Source organism: Scyliorhinus torazame, chromosome 10 (assembly GCF_047496885.1).
Source record: "Scyliorhinus torazame isolate Kashiwa2021f chromosome 10, sScyTor2.1, whole genome shotgun sequence".
Lineage (NCBI taxonomy): Eukaryota > Metazoa > Chordata > Chondrichthyes > Carcharhiniformes > Scyliorhinidae > Scyliorhinus > Scyliorhinus torazame.
In genome coordinates this window covers 186,667,875-186,683,152 of record NC_092716.1, presented here as the reverse complement: position 1 = coordinate 186,683,152, position 15,278 = coordinate 186,667,875, and the positions used below count along the sequence as shown (strand labels likewise).

The window sequence follows — 15,278 nt, the reverse complement described above, 5'->3', positions numbered from 1 at the left end:
AGAAGTAACATGTGCTGTGGATGAAAGGGAGCCAGTGGATGTCTGTACTTAGTTTTCCAGAAGGCAGTTGATAAGGTTCCACATCAAAGGTTATTGCGGAAATTAAAAGCTCATGGTGTAGGAGGTAATGGCATGTATAGAAGGGATATAGGATAAAGATAGATAGAATGGCATGTATAGAAGGGATATAAGATCTGGCAAATGGGAGTGTAATGTGGGCAAATGTGGCACTGTAGCACAGTGGATAACACTCGTTGCTTCACAGCTCCAGGGTCCCAGGTTCGATTCTTGGCTTGGGTCATTGTCTGTGTGGAGTCTGCACGTTCTCCCCGTGTCTGCGTGGGTTTTCTCCAGGTGCTCCGGTTTCCTCCCACGGTGGGTCGCGACCCACGCCGCCCCGCCGTCGCGACCCACGCCCCCCCCGCCGTCGCGACCCACGCCCCCCCCCGCCGTCGCGACCCACGCCCCCCCCCGCCGTCGCGACCCACGCCGCCCCGCCGTCGCGACCCACGCCGCCCCGCCGTCGCGACCCACGCCGCCCCGCCGTCGCGACCCACGCCGCCCCGCCGTCGCGACCCACGCCACCCCGCCCTCGCGACCCACGCCGCCCCGCCCTCGCGACCCACGCCGCCCCGCCCTCGCGACCCACGCCGCCCCGCCCTCGCGACCCACGCCGCCCCGCCCTCGCGACCCACGCCGCCCCGCCCTCGCGACCCACGCCGCCCCGCCCTCGCGACCCACGCTTTGTTCCTGATTTCAGCTTCTTAATGAGTTGTTCATCAGAGGCCCTGGAGCTCACACCAACACTGCTGGCATCTACAAAATGGAGGAATCTCTCCTTATGCCCAGAGCATGTGACATCAGTGCACATAAGTTAAAAGTTCGTAAGTTATAACAGCAGAATTCGGCCATTTGGCCCATCGGGTCTGCTCCGCTATTCGATCATGGCTGATATGTTCATCGTCACCTTTTTCCTGCCCTCTCTCCGTAACCCTTGTGGGAGCACTCTTCCCACTCAGTCAGAAGATTGTAGTTTCAATGCCCACTTTAGGGCTTGAGCACATAATCCAGGCTGACACTTCACAGTTGTGAGGGAGTGCTGCACTGTCGTAAGTGTGTGGTCTTTTGAATGAGATGTTAAACCAAGGTGCTGCCTGTCCCCTCAGCTTCATGTAAAATTCCACAGCAGTATTCAAAAAAGAGCAGAAAATTTCCCCTGTTATCCTGACCGATATTTATCTTTCAACCACCGTCACTAAAACAATTATCTGGTCATCACATTGCTGTTTATGGAATCTTGCTGTGTGCAATTTGGTTGCTGCATATCCTATATTACAACAGTGACTCTACCTTTCGTTGTAAAAGAAGCTATGTAAATGCAAATTCTATTTAACTTTGCCTCCACATGCTGGAAGTGCAGGGATTGAGGACGTCCTATAAAACCACCTGCAACATAGCGATAACCACCTATAAGTTCAGTCATCAAGTTCCAACGCAGAGTAATTAACCCACAAATTTGTAAAAAAAAGAGATTGTTATGATGGTTTATAAAATGTTATTTCTCAAACAGAATGCCAATTCATGCCCTGTCGATCGAATCGTCTTCAAACACATCTGCGTTCGCACACATTTTGGAGGGACAGTTTTAAAGAAGGTGAGTTGGAATGGTATAAGCACGTTTGCATAAAATCAAAAAGATGCTTAATTTTCCCCTCCTGCTAGCGATCAATGTGATGTGGGTGGGGTTATAGACAGTACCATGCATGGCAGGAATCTCTGGCACTTTACACAGATGTCTGACTCTGGGCAGTGAATGCCCTGAGGCCATCGTAGGTGACCCTGGCTTTACCAGCATAGAGGTATGTCCAGTTCTAGCGCTTTTTCTTTTTATAAACTTAAAGTACCCAATTAATTTTTTTCCCCCCAATTAAGGGGCAATTTAGTGTGGCCAATCCACCTACCCTGCACATCTTTGGGTTGTGGGAGAGAAACCCACGCAGACACTGGCAGAATGTGCAAACTCCGGGTGATCCGGGGCCGGGATTGAACTCGGCGCCGTGAGGCAGCAATGCTAACCACTGCCGCCATGCCGCCCTCCCAGCTCTAGCTAACACAACTGCCGAACAATGATCCCTGGGGTTGAAAGGCCTGTTAAAACTGCCCTTATGTTGTGCAGATGAATCTAGTGCACTTCTGGCAGTATTACTGCCAACTGTGACACACATACACACATATACACGCACACACACAGAACAGGCCCATTGTTATGGGCCAGGGTTTAGAGAACCCCAAAGTGTAGCATGGAATTCACCTGACCCACAACTTTTAATAGATTGTGGTATGGGGAGCACACTGCCCACTCACAGGTGTGGTACAGCAGAAATGGAAAAGTATTTTTTAAAGCAAAACAATGTTTATTCTATGAACTCAAGTTAACCTTTTCAAAACATACAGTGAACATCTTAGCAACCATTAATTCAAATACAACCCCGAAAGAATACAATTCTAAGTAATCCTTTAAGCTTTCTTTTTAACATCCATAAGACTTAAAACACCTTTTACCAGAAGGACATCAGGTTAAAGTCACTACTGTTATTAGTTTTAAATCAGCAGGATCAATTTAGTCTTTAGATTACAGAGAGAAACTCATGCACCTTCTGGCTGTGACTGCAGCTATCCAGCTCTGAAAACAAAACTAAAACACACCCTGCAGCCTGCTCAAAAACGAAAGTTAAAAGCTGACAGACAGCCCAGCTCCATCCATTCTCTGACATCACTGCAGTAATAATCACCCATTTCTTAAAGGTACTCTCACTACAGATATGTATATACATACCCATTCATAAACACCCATTTCTTAAAGGTGCTCTCACATGACACTTTCCCCCAAGAAAAAAAAATAAACCATCAACTTCAAGATGGTTTCATTTTTCACTATCCTTTAAGAAATGCACACAGTAAATATACATTTTCGTTTCAAAAAACAACACGCGCAAACGGGTACAATAATATAGTCCATTTTTTTTTCTTCTTCCTCCAACTGAAATCCTTCTCGATTGACAGTCTCTTTGAACAAGAAGGTCTCTGCAAGATCCGTCCATTTCTCTACGCCTTGGCATTTCTCTTTAAAGTCAGATACTTTAGTTCAATCTGATCACAGAATCCCTTGCAATTCTCCAACACAGGAGCACTGGTTATCACAGCTTTCAGGCAGTCAAATGCCTGTTGAAAGTCCGCTGTCCACTGAAATTTTCGACGTTTCTTCAGCAAGTCCATCAATGGAGCAACCACGCTACAAAACTTTTGCACACATGTTCGATCAAATCCACTCATGCCAAGAAATCGCATTATTTCCCTTCGTCTCGAGGGTATTGAAAACTCCTCAATAACTGCTGGTTTCACATCCTGTGTGACCATTCGACCCTGTCCGATTGTATGGACAAGAAAAGTGACTTGGGCTTTGCCAAATTCACTTTTGGCTAGGTTTATCACCAAAGCCACCTCCTGAAGTCGATCGAATAACTCCATCAGATGTTTTTAATGTTCTTTCCATGTATGGCTGAAAATTGTCAGATCGTCGATGTATACCGCACAATTGGGTAATCCTGAAATGACTTTGTTAGTTAACCGTTGAAATGTGGCTGGGGCGTTTTTCATGCCAAATGGCATAACTTTGAATTGGTATATACCATCTGGAGTCACAAAAGCTGGAATCTCCTTCGCCCTTTCCAATAAAGGTACCTGCCAGCAACCTTTAAGTAAATCCAGTTTGGAAATAAAGGCTGATTGTCCCACTTTCTCAATGCAATCCTCCAAATGTGGGACAGTATAAGAGTCCGTTCTTCTAACTGCATTAACCTTTCTATAGTCCACACAACCGTTGGGTACCGTCTGGTTTAGGTACCATCACTATGGGTGAGCTCCATTGGCTGCAACCCACTTCCAATTATGCCATTTTGAAGCATACTCTCAATCTCTTTGTTAACCTGTGCCAATTTTAAAGGGTTAAGTCTATATGGATGTTGTTTGATTGGAACAGCACTTCCCACATCTATATCATGTATAGCCATTTTAGTACTTCCCAATTTATATCCACAAAGATGCCCATGTGATATCAATAACTCTTTCAGGTCAGTCCGTTATTCCTCTGGAAGGTAACTCAACAATTTATCCCAATTATTAAGAACATCCCCGTTTTCCAATTTAATTTGAGGTATGTCAAATTCACAGACATCTGGATTTGGTTTGTCACTTTGAGTTAGAATCATTAAAACCTCCTTTTTCTCTCCTTCCCTTTCAAAGTACCTTTCAAGCATATTCACATGACACACTCGGTGAGTCTTCCTTCTATCTGGTGTTTTTACCACATAATTCACCTTACTTAATTTCCTTTCAATCTGATAAGGTCCACAAAACCTTGCTTTCAAAGGTTCACCTACCGCTGGTAACAATACTAAAACTTTATCTCCACTGGCAAAACTACGAACTTTGGATTTCTTGTCCGCTACCCATTTCATCACATTTTGTGCAACTTTTAAATGTTGTCTAGCCAATTCACCTGCTCTGTTCAATCGTTCCCTAAAATTTGACACGTAATCCAATAATGTAATTTCAGATTTCTCACTCACCAATTTTTCCTCAATCAATTTAAGTGGTCCTCTTACCTCATGACCAAAAATTAGTTCAAAAGGACTGAATTTAGTTGACTCTAAGTGCATCCCTAATTGCAAACAGTACGAATGGAATTTCTTTATCCCAATCCTCTGGATAACCTTGACAATAAGCCCTCAACATTGTCTTTAATGTCTGATGCCACCTTTCTAATGCTCCCTGCTATTCTGGATGGTACGCAGTTGATTTAAATTGTTTTATTCCTAAGATATCCATAATTCCTTCTCCAATTTCTCATCAAGACATCACTTTTACGGTAATAACACTCTGGTATACACTCCAATTACCCTTCTGTATATGCTTTCTGATACATCTGTTTTATTTCTATATCTTTCTGTTGTAACTCCGCCAATTTTCCTGAACTAAAAATATCCGCCTCATCCTCCACCTGTTCTTGTCCTTATTCAACCATCTGATCAAAAATCGCTTCTGATACTTGCACTTCATCTTCACTCTTTGATTTCTCCTTTTGTCTTAACCTGTGACTTTGAGACCTTGTTACTACACGATCCGGAAAAATCCCAGGATATTCGTCTTTCAACACTTCAGTTGTCTGATTTTCCACTGGCTTATCAACCACAGTAGGTATCGCTCCCACCTGCGATCCAGCTATATCATTACACAAGATAAACTGTATTCCTGGACAAGATAGTTTCTCTATTACTCCTACTACCACTTCACCACTCTTCACTGGACTTTCCAACCGTACCTTATATAATTGAACACTACTCTTCTCACCCTGAATTCCACATATTACCACCATTTCTGGCAACATTCTTCCCAAACTACATAACTCCTCATCTCTTACCATTAAAGATTGACTTAGCTCCCGTATCTCTTAAAATTGTGACTTCTTTACCTGCTCCTCCTGATGCACATGAGTAAACTTTACCCACACAAGTAAATTCTTTAAAGAGATCTGGCACCTTCTGATCAATCACTTCTTGATCAGGCTGTACAATCTTTCGCACCTTCTTCGCTTCACTTGGGCTTTCCTTTACCATTTTAACAAACCCCACTATCTTATCCTGTTTTACCACATCAGCCTTCCCAGTACTTTTCTTCAACCACCAACACTGTGACTTTACATGGCCTAGTTTATTACAGTGAAAACATTTGAAACTTTTCCTGTCCTGGATTTCTTTTTTAATTTGAGGTACACTCTCCTTATTATCTCCCATGAGATCACCTTTACCGTTACCACTTGAGTATTTCTCATGTCGCCAGTTTCTATCCCTCACAGGCTGAAACTGATGTTGGAAACCAAGCTTTGATTTATGAACTAATTCATAATCATCTGCCATTTCTGCTGCTAATCTCGAAGTTTTAACCCTCTGCTCTTCCACATTCTCACAACATCAGGGATTGAATTTTTAAACTCCTCCAAAAGCATAATTTCTCTGAGAGCTTCATACGATTGATCTATTTTCAAAGCCCTTATCCACCTATCAAAATTACTCTGTTTGAGCCTTTCAAACTCCATGTATGTTTGACCAAATTCTTTCCTTAACTTTCTAAACCTTTATCGGCTTCAGGCTCTAGTTCATATGCACCTGAGATGGATTTTTTCACCTCCCCGTACGTCCCAGATACCTCCTCCGGTAGTGATGCAAACACTTCACCAGCCCTACCTACCAGCTTAGTTTGAATCACTAATACCCACATGTCCTGTGGCCATTTCATTTGTTTAGCTACCTTCTCAAATGAAATGAAAAAGGCTTCCACCTTCTCGTCAAACCTTGGCAATGCTTGGACATATTTAAAAGATCCCCACCAAGCCTTCGACTGTGAAGCTCTTTCTCACTATCCTCATCACTATCATCCAACTGTACGTTTCCCTTTACGTCTGCCAATTTTAACTGACTTTCATGTTTCATGGCCATTTTCCGAAGTTTAAACTCTCTCTTTATCTTTTTCCCTTATCTGTATCTCCGTTTCTCTTTCTTTTTGTTCTGCTAGGCCTATTCTTTTCTCCTTTCTTCTCTCTCCTTTTCTTTTTCCTCTCTTTTCTGCTCTTTTTCCTCTCTTTCGTATTCAAGCTGCTTTAATTCTTTCTCATGTTCCATTTGTTTAGTTTGCAACTGAATTTTTGCCGTTTCCAATGAGTCAAACTGTATCTTGGGCAACTTTAAATGCTTAGCCACTGCCATAATTACCTCAACTTTTTGCATTTTGTCAGGTAATGTTAATTGCAAATATTTTGCCAAATCTAACAGTCTGCTTTTAGTCTCTCCGTAAGGTACTGCGTGTGACCGTCTCCACCCCCCCAAAAACGTCTGAGCCTCTGAAAGAGCCATTGTCCACAACACACACTCTACTTAAACTAGAATACCACACCTGAAAAGCAACCACAATATGCTCACCCCTCATTGTCTTTAAGTTCACTTAGCCAATCCAATAGACAAACCTTTATCCCGGACGAGCCCCCAATTTGTAATGGGCCAGGGTTTAGAGAACCCCAAAGTGTAGCATGGGGTTCACCTGACCCACAACTTTTAATAGATTGTGGTATGGGGAGCACGTGGCCCACTCTACAGGTGTGGTACAGCAGGAACGGAAAAGTATTTTTTAAAGCAAAACAATGTTTATTGAACTCAAGTTAATCTTTTTAAAGCATACAGTGAACATCTTAGCAACCATTAATTCAAATACAACCCCCAAAGAATACAACACTAAGTAATCCTTTAAGCTTTCCTTTTAACATCCATAAGACTTAAAACACCTTTTATCAGAAGCATATCAGGTTAAGGTCACTACTGTTAATAGTTTTAAATCAGCAGGATCGATTTACAGTCTTTAGATTACAGAGAGAAACTCATGCACCTTCTGGCTGTGACTGCAGCTATCCAGCTCTGAAAACAAAACTAAAACACGCCCTGCAGCCTGCTCAAAAACGAAAGTAAAAAGCTGACAGACAGCCCAGCTCCACCCACTCTCTGACATCACTGCAGTAATAAACACCCATTTCTTAAAGGTACTCTCACATGACACCATTAACAACCAAACTCGGTTAAATGGCAATCATACCTCACCTCTCCCTAGCCCTCCTTGTTGTTACATGTCTGGTGCCATTGAAGGTGGGAGGAAAAATTTGTGTCTTTAGATGTTCAAACATTTAACTACTAAGAACTCCCATTTCTTTTGAAGATTCCAGTCCAGAACCCTGATAAAGGCAATGAAGAGGAGGAAGAGGATGTGACAAACTGTGAGGTGTGTGGACGAAGTGACCGGGAAGATAGCCTTCTCCTCTGTGATGGTTGTGATTCTGGGTATGTAACCAGCTGAACATGATAACTTAAAACTGTGTTTGGAAACAGTGGTTTGGAAACAGTGATGATTCAAATTGCTTTTGTTATAATGACCACCTATTATCTGATCTTCGACACATCTAAACATTAACACAATAATGGAAGGAAAATGTACAGTTGTCTGTTCTGAGGAGCCACTTCTCTCCCTGTCCTCTGTTGTTCGATCTTTGCGCAGTATTGGTTGCAACACTGCTTCAGCTAGAGAACATGATAGAGGATGGGATTTCTTTCTTCTAAGTTTAAACGTTCCTCCTCAAAATAACAGGGTTCAAAATTGTTGGTGTTCCGAGTATTAAACAGACAATGATAACGATTATTTGACAATAATTACACAAGCTTAGCAGCAGCACTTTGGTGAATGCGCAACCTTATCGCCCTCTGGGTTTACAACTGATTAGGCCTCATTGAATGAATGCCCCTTTTATACTTCTACCTGAACCCAGCTATTTGAGAATCCACATGATCCATAATGCCACTTTATTCAATTAGCTGTTCTTGCTCAGTGATAGCCACAGTTTTAGCAAGAATAACTTCCCAACTAGCTTCACCTTTATTAAACTGTCAAATCGGATCATACAACTGGAGACAGTTGCTTTTTTACTTGGCCTTGGAGACGTTTTTACTTGGCCTTGGAAGATGTCTCCTGGGAGATCAGCTGAGGGATCTAGGGGGCCAGAACAAAGGAATCTTGTGACTGAATTCTTATCAGCTAAACATCTCTGTCTGGTAAGTTCTAATTCCCACTGGCTGACAATGTTGAAGCCCATTTGATAGGCATAAGCTAAAGGTTAATATGCAGATTGTCAGACTATTTAATTACCCCATTATCTACAAGTGCAAGCATGAATCATCAGAAGGTTACCAGTTTCTGCTGGGTCAGGGAATGCAGTGAAACATGATATGCTGAGTAAGAGGTCTTCCAACACCAGGATAAAGTCCAACAGGTTTATTTGGAATCACTAGCTTTCGGAGCATAGCTCCTTCATCAGGTGACTCACCTACGCTTCGAAAGCTAATGATTCCAAATAAACCTGTTGGACTTTAACATGGTGTTGTAAGACCTCTTACTGTGCCCACCCCAGTCCAACACCAGCATCTTCACATCATGATATGCTGAGACAACAATGCCACCCCATTGCCAGTGTCCATTTAGAGCACCATCGTTTACTTGTTTACATGGGAAATTCACACTCTGACTGATTATAATGTTTTCAATGTTACTTTCATTTACCACTAGGGAATTCATGGTTATATTTGACTTCGAGTAGGTTATTGGTCGGTCTCCAATGGAGTTACACATGGAAATTCAAAGCTTAATGTAATTAAGATGTTGGGATGCAGAGATGATATTTAATTTTGACCTGTTTGATTTAATATTTCCCACATTTTAAAACATTATATATATGCTTGCGCAATTTATGATAACTTCTTCTGGCATATTTATAAAGGAAACTGCTATTTAAACTTTCAAAGCTGTTGCACTCTGGAGTGGTTCTAGTGAGCATTGTGGAGGAATTGCAGTGAGACAAGTTTACATAGGCAGCTGCCATTATAAAAGTACACATGGGAATTTATAATTAACAAGCAACTGGAAGTGTGTGCAAGTGCATGATGTTTAAAATAAATTGGTGGGTTATGGAACGTTGTCACATGGAGCGAATCAGTTCAATTTTGCAGCAGGGGCCTGTCGATTGTGTGCGTTTAACATTATTTGTAGAAGGTTAGGTTGCAAGCCTGAGTTTTACTGTTGCAAAAAAGTTGAAATGTGCAAACGTTTTTTTCCTTGATGTATATTTTTAATGAAAACAGTTAATAGTTTATAGCAAGGATTTACTAAAGGTTTTTCTGTAACTTTGCATTGGTAAATATACCCTGGTGCAACCTTTCTCACTTCTCATTGTAATCTTTTTGGGGTGACATAATCTACAGGACATGCCTGTATGTGTTTGACGTGTGTATGATGTGATGTAATATCACGGTTAATTTGATTTCTCAAAGAGATTGGAGCATTTACAATAAACACTGTCTTAGAATCACGGGCACAGTGATTAGTACTGCTGTCTCACAGCGGCAGGGATCTGGGTTCAATTCCGACCTTGGGTGACTATGTGGAGTTTGCACATTCTCCCGTGTCTACATGTGTTTCCTCCGGGTGCTCCAGTTTCCCCCCTCAGTCCAAAGATATGCAGTTTAGGTGGATTGGCCATGCTAAATTGAAACTAGGAGCAGGAGAAGAGCTTTCAGTCTGCTCCGCCATTCAATAGGATCATGGCTGATCCTCTATCTCAATGATATATTCCTGCTTTCTCCCCACATCCCTTGATGCCATTAAAATCTAAAATATTATATGTCTCTTTCTTGAATGCATTTAGTGACTTGGCCTCCTTCTGTGGTCGAGAATTCCTCAGGTTCACTACCCTTTGTGTGCAGGAACCTTTCCTCATCACAAGCCTAAATGGCCTGTCCTGTATCCTGAGATAGTGTCCGCTGGTTCTAGACTCCTCAACCAGGGAAAACATCCTCCCTACTTCTAGTCTGTCCAGTCCTGTTAGAATTTTATACGTTTCAATCGGATCTGCTCTGATTTCTCTAAACTCTAGTGACTACAGGCCAAGTCGAACCAATCTTGCCTCATAAGACTGTCCCACCAACCCCGGTGATCAGCCGAGTGAACCTTCGCTGCCTCAATGGCAAGTATATCCTTTCTTGGGCAGAGCGATCAAAACTGCATGCAATACTCCGGGTGTGGCCTCGCCAATGCCTTGTATAATTTGTAGTAAGACATCCCTACTTCAGAACTCAAATCCTTTTGCAATGAAGACCAATATACCATTTACCTTCATAATTGCTTGCTGCACCTGCCTCTCCACCCAGATCCTATTGTACATCTACACTTCCAAATATATCGACATTTTAAATAATACTCTTAGTAAGTTTCACAGGGTTAATAATCATAAGACCATAAGACATAGGAGCAGAATAAGGCCATTCGGTTCATTGAGTCTGCTCCGCCATTCAATCATGGCTGATCTGTTTCTCATCCACATTTACCTGCCTTCTCTCCATAACCCCTGATCCCCTTATTAATTAAGAACCTATCTATCTCTGTCTTAAAGACATTAAGTGACTTGGTCTCCACAGCCTTCTGCGGCAATGAGTTCCACAGATTCACCACCCTCTAGCTGAAGAAATGCCTCCTCATTTCAGTTTTAAAGGATCGTCCTTTCAGTCTGAGGCTGTGCCCCCAGGTTCTAGTTTCTCCTACTGGTGGAAACATCCTCTCCACGATCACTCTGTCTAGGCCTCTCGGCATTCTGTAAGTTACAATGAGATTCCCTCTCCCCAATCTTCCTTCTAAACTCCATTGAGTACAGACCTAGAGTCCATTATCCAGGAGGGTTATGTTCTCATAATGGTTATGTGACTTGTTATGAAAATAAACATACCTTAATGTTGAGAGTGGAGACATCAACTCGCAATGGACCTCAGAGCTTTTGCGAATGCGCAGGCAGGGATGGCAGGCAGGCCCATATGCAGATGAAAATCAGTGTGAAAAAACAGATTAGATGATTGGGAATGGAATGCCATTGAGTAGAAATGTTCCAGGCAAGGAGCAGGGATAGGAGATAAAGGAAAATCCCAAAACAAGAGAGCCAGAGAGAGGAAAGGGGCAGAATGACTATCAGAAAAAGGAACAGGAGTAGGCCCCTCGAGCCTGCTCCACCATTCAGTAGGATCATGGCTCATCTGACATCCGTCACCTCGCTTTCTTGCCCATTTTCAGTAACCTTTGATTCCCTTCTGATCAAGATTCTATTTATTTCAGCCTTAAATAAGAGTTCTCAATTCAGTTAAAAAGAGAGGAGGAGAGAGAATAAAGGCTCCAAATAGGGAAAGGACTGCAGGTAGCAGACTTTGTGAAGAGGGCTCAAGGGAAGCCCTGCTATTTGAAAAGAGTTCAGGAGAAGCCCTGAAGATCAAAGGATGTAGTCAAAGGTCACTCCATTCTGAAGGCAATCGGGCAAGGGTGCTCCTTTGGAGCAATAGTGTTCTGCTCAGTGCGGTCAAAGGTCTGAAATTGTGCTTGAGTTGGGACTTGATTGTATACTCAGGAATCCAGGGGAACTGTATCTTGGAGATTGAAACCTTTTGAGGTGGACCATAGGTGATGCTGTCTAAATTGGAGTGACTGTTGGAGAGAATTCCCAGGTTAGATCTTCAAATGTGAAGACTGGAATTCCTTGTGAAAGAGACCTTTTCAGTGATTTGGTTGACTCATAATGTTACTGGCATCTGGGTGGGTATTGAGAAATTCATGGACTCTGTCTGGGTCGTTCATCTATTCGACCACAGTTTACCTGTTAATTCACATGTACCTTATTGTAACCTCGAACGTTAAGATGAAAACAAATTATTGCGGATGCTGGAATCTGAAACAAAAACAGCAAATATTGGACAATCTCAGCAGGTCTGACAGCATCTGTGGAGAGAGAAGGGAGCTAATGTTTCCAGCCTGAAAGAGTCAAGAATATAAGATATCTGACCTTGTATAGTAAAGTTTATTTTTGTTTGTTCCAAGCCGATGAATCTTGTGGCTTTATTCACTTGAATCACCAATTTTGCCATAATGGTATTTGTCCCTAACCGATTTTGCCAAAAACCTAGGGCTCTCGTCAAAGGTCATAACAGACTGGTCGAGTAATCCAGAGACATGGACTCCAATCCCAATGGCAGTTGGAGAACCTAAATTCAATTAATCAAATAATATCTGGAATAAATGCTTGCACCTGTACTGGTGACTCTGAAACAATTAGATTGTTGTAAACACTGACCTGGTTTGTTTGAAAATCTGCCATCCATATCCTGTTCTGGTCCACACGTGACTCCAGATTCACAGGTTGAAATTTAGAAATATTTACGACACAGAAGTAAGCTATTCATCCTATGGTGTCTGTGCTGGCTGAAAACGAGCTATCCAGCTTAATCTCACTTTCCAGTTTTTAGTCCATAACCTGTAGATTACAGCACTTCAAATCTATACCCAAGTGCATTTCAAATTTCACCCTTTCGGGCAATAATTTCCAGACCTCTCCACCCTCTAACTCTTAACTGTACATTAAAATCACCTAGTAAGCTACTCCATTGTATTCAAGAAGACAGCTAACCAACAGCTTAAGTGCACTCAGAGCTGGACAATAAATGCTGGCCTTGGCAGCAAAGCCAATGTCCCATTGTGGAAGATTGCTGAAATTCAATATTTTGCTGCTTGAACCATTAAGCCATTGTTTCAGCCCCCACTCTGTTCCTGAGTTACTGAGCTTCATATCTTTCCCTGCCAGCAATCTGAGATTAAATCTGTCTGTTCACAACCTTGCTGTCACATTTGACCCAAAATGAGCTTCTGGTCTTTTTCGTGTTTTCACTTTTTCACCTCCTTAGAATCGCCAGATTTTGCCACTCTTTGCCTCAGCTTACCTACAGTTGAAATCCTCATTCATGCCTTCATTACCTCTAAAGTTGGTTATTCCAGCTCACACTTGGCTGGCTGGAGTCCTACCCTGAACTTGGGGTCATCCAAAACTCTGCTGTCCCATGTCTTAACACGCGCCAAGTCTGGTTTCCCCATTGCCTCTGTTCTCTCTCAAATGCATCGGCTCCCGGTCAAGGAATGTCTTGATTTTAAAATTCTCAGCCACCTTTCCAGATTCCTCCATATCCTCACCCCTCCCAGTCTCTGTAATGTCCTCCAGGCCCACAACAATGATATCTAATTCTGGCCTCTTGTGCTTGGAATAGGGTCTGGTTTAGCACAGTGGGCTACACAGCTGGCTTGTAATGCAGAACAAGGTCAGCAGTGCGGATTCAATTCCTGTACCATCCTCCCCGAAAAGGCGGCGGAATGTGGTGACCAGGGGCTTTTCACAGTAATTCATTGAAGCCTACTTGTGACAATAAGCGATTATTATTGTTCACCGTTGGCAGTTCCAACTTCAGTTTTCTAGGTCTTAAACTTCCTAAACCTCTGCACCACTCTTGTCTGATTCTGCCTTTAAGGTGCTCCTTAAAATATACCATTTGGCCAAGCTTGACCAGTATCTCCTTGTGTGGCTTGGTGACATATTTGGCTTTATAAAGTTTCAGTGGAGTGTTTTGGGATGCTTTATTAGGTTAAAGATGCTATTTAAATACAAGTTGATGTTATTGAGCACTAAACAATCCAGTGTTTCCAAAATATACAGCTGACTGGGACTGGAGAAAGGTAACACTACTGTTTCCCAGTATATGCAAAGTACTATAGATGCTGGAATCTGAAACGGGAATGCTGGAAAAACTCGGCAGGTTTGTAGCAAGGGAAAACAGAGTTGGCATTTCAAGTCCGTTTGGACTTCATCAGGACTAAAGAAATGGAGAAATGTGTTAAGATATTAAACTGTAGCATGAAGAGCTAATCTGACTGAAATGTTAACTCTCTTTCCTCTCAAGAATGCTGCCAGACTTGCTGAGTCTTTCCAGCATTCTCTGTTCTTGTCACAGTGCCCAGAGTTGCTACTAGGACAAAATAGATGGAGAAAAATTGTTCCCTTTCGAGGAAGGTTGAAGAACCAGAGGACACTGGTATAGGGTGATTGTCAAAAGAACCAATGACAACATGAGGATTTTATTTTTTTTGCTGCCTGTGGTTAAAATCTGGAGTGCACTGCTTCAGTGTGTGCTGGAGAGCGATTCAATCGAGGCTTTCTGGGGAATTGGATAAACGCATGAAGAAAGAAACATTGCAGGGTTCTGGGGAAAGGATGGAGAGTGGGACCAGCTAAGTTTTTGCAGAGAGGTGGCATAGACACTGGAGGCTAAATGCTACCGTGTGTGTTATTTTTTTAAATGATCTTTATTGTCACAAGTAGGCTTACATTAACACTGCAATGAAGTTACAGTGAAAAGCCCGTAGTCGCCACATTCTGGCACCTGTTCGGGTACACGGAGGGAGAATTCAGAATGTCCAAATTACCTAACAGCATGTCTTTCGGGACTTGTGGGAGGAAACCGGAGCACCTGGAGTAAACCCATGCAGACACAGGAAGAACGTGCAGACTCCACACAGTCACCCAAGCTGGGAATCGAATCTGGGACCCTGGAGCTGTAAAGCAACAGTGCTACCCCCTGTGCCGCCATACTGCCCAATATTACCAATCTATGATTCTATGGGTGGCATGGCAGCACAGTGGTTAGCACAGTTGCTTCACAACGCCAGGGTCCCAGGTTCGATTCCCAGCTTGGGTCACTGTCTGTGTGAAGTCTGCA

The 15,278-nt window shown here is 42.7% G+C and overlaps 1 protein-coding gene across 3 annotated transcripts in view; it reads left to right on the top strand.

Annotated features, from left to right (window-relative positions):
- Nucleotides 1–15,278, top strand: part of phrf1 (PHD and ring finger domains 1) — a 202,877-nt gene that overhangs the window by 35,540 nt on the left and 152,059 nt on the right. For all 3 annotated transcript variants that reach the window (XM_072466131.1, XM_072466132.1, XM_072466133.1), the window contains exons 5-6: nt 1,571–1,654; nt 7,819–7,940. In XM_072466131.1, coding sequence (XP_072322232.1) covers nt 1,571–1,654; nt 7,819–7,940 — 206 coding nt within the window. The remainder of the gene's footprint in view (nt 1–1,570; nt 1,655–7,818; nt 7,941–15,278) is intronic.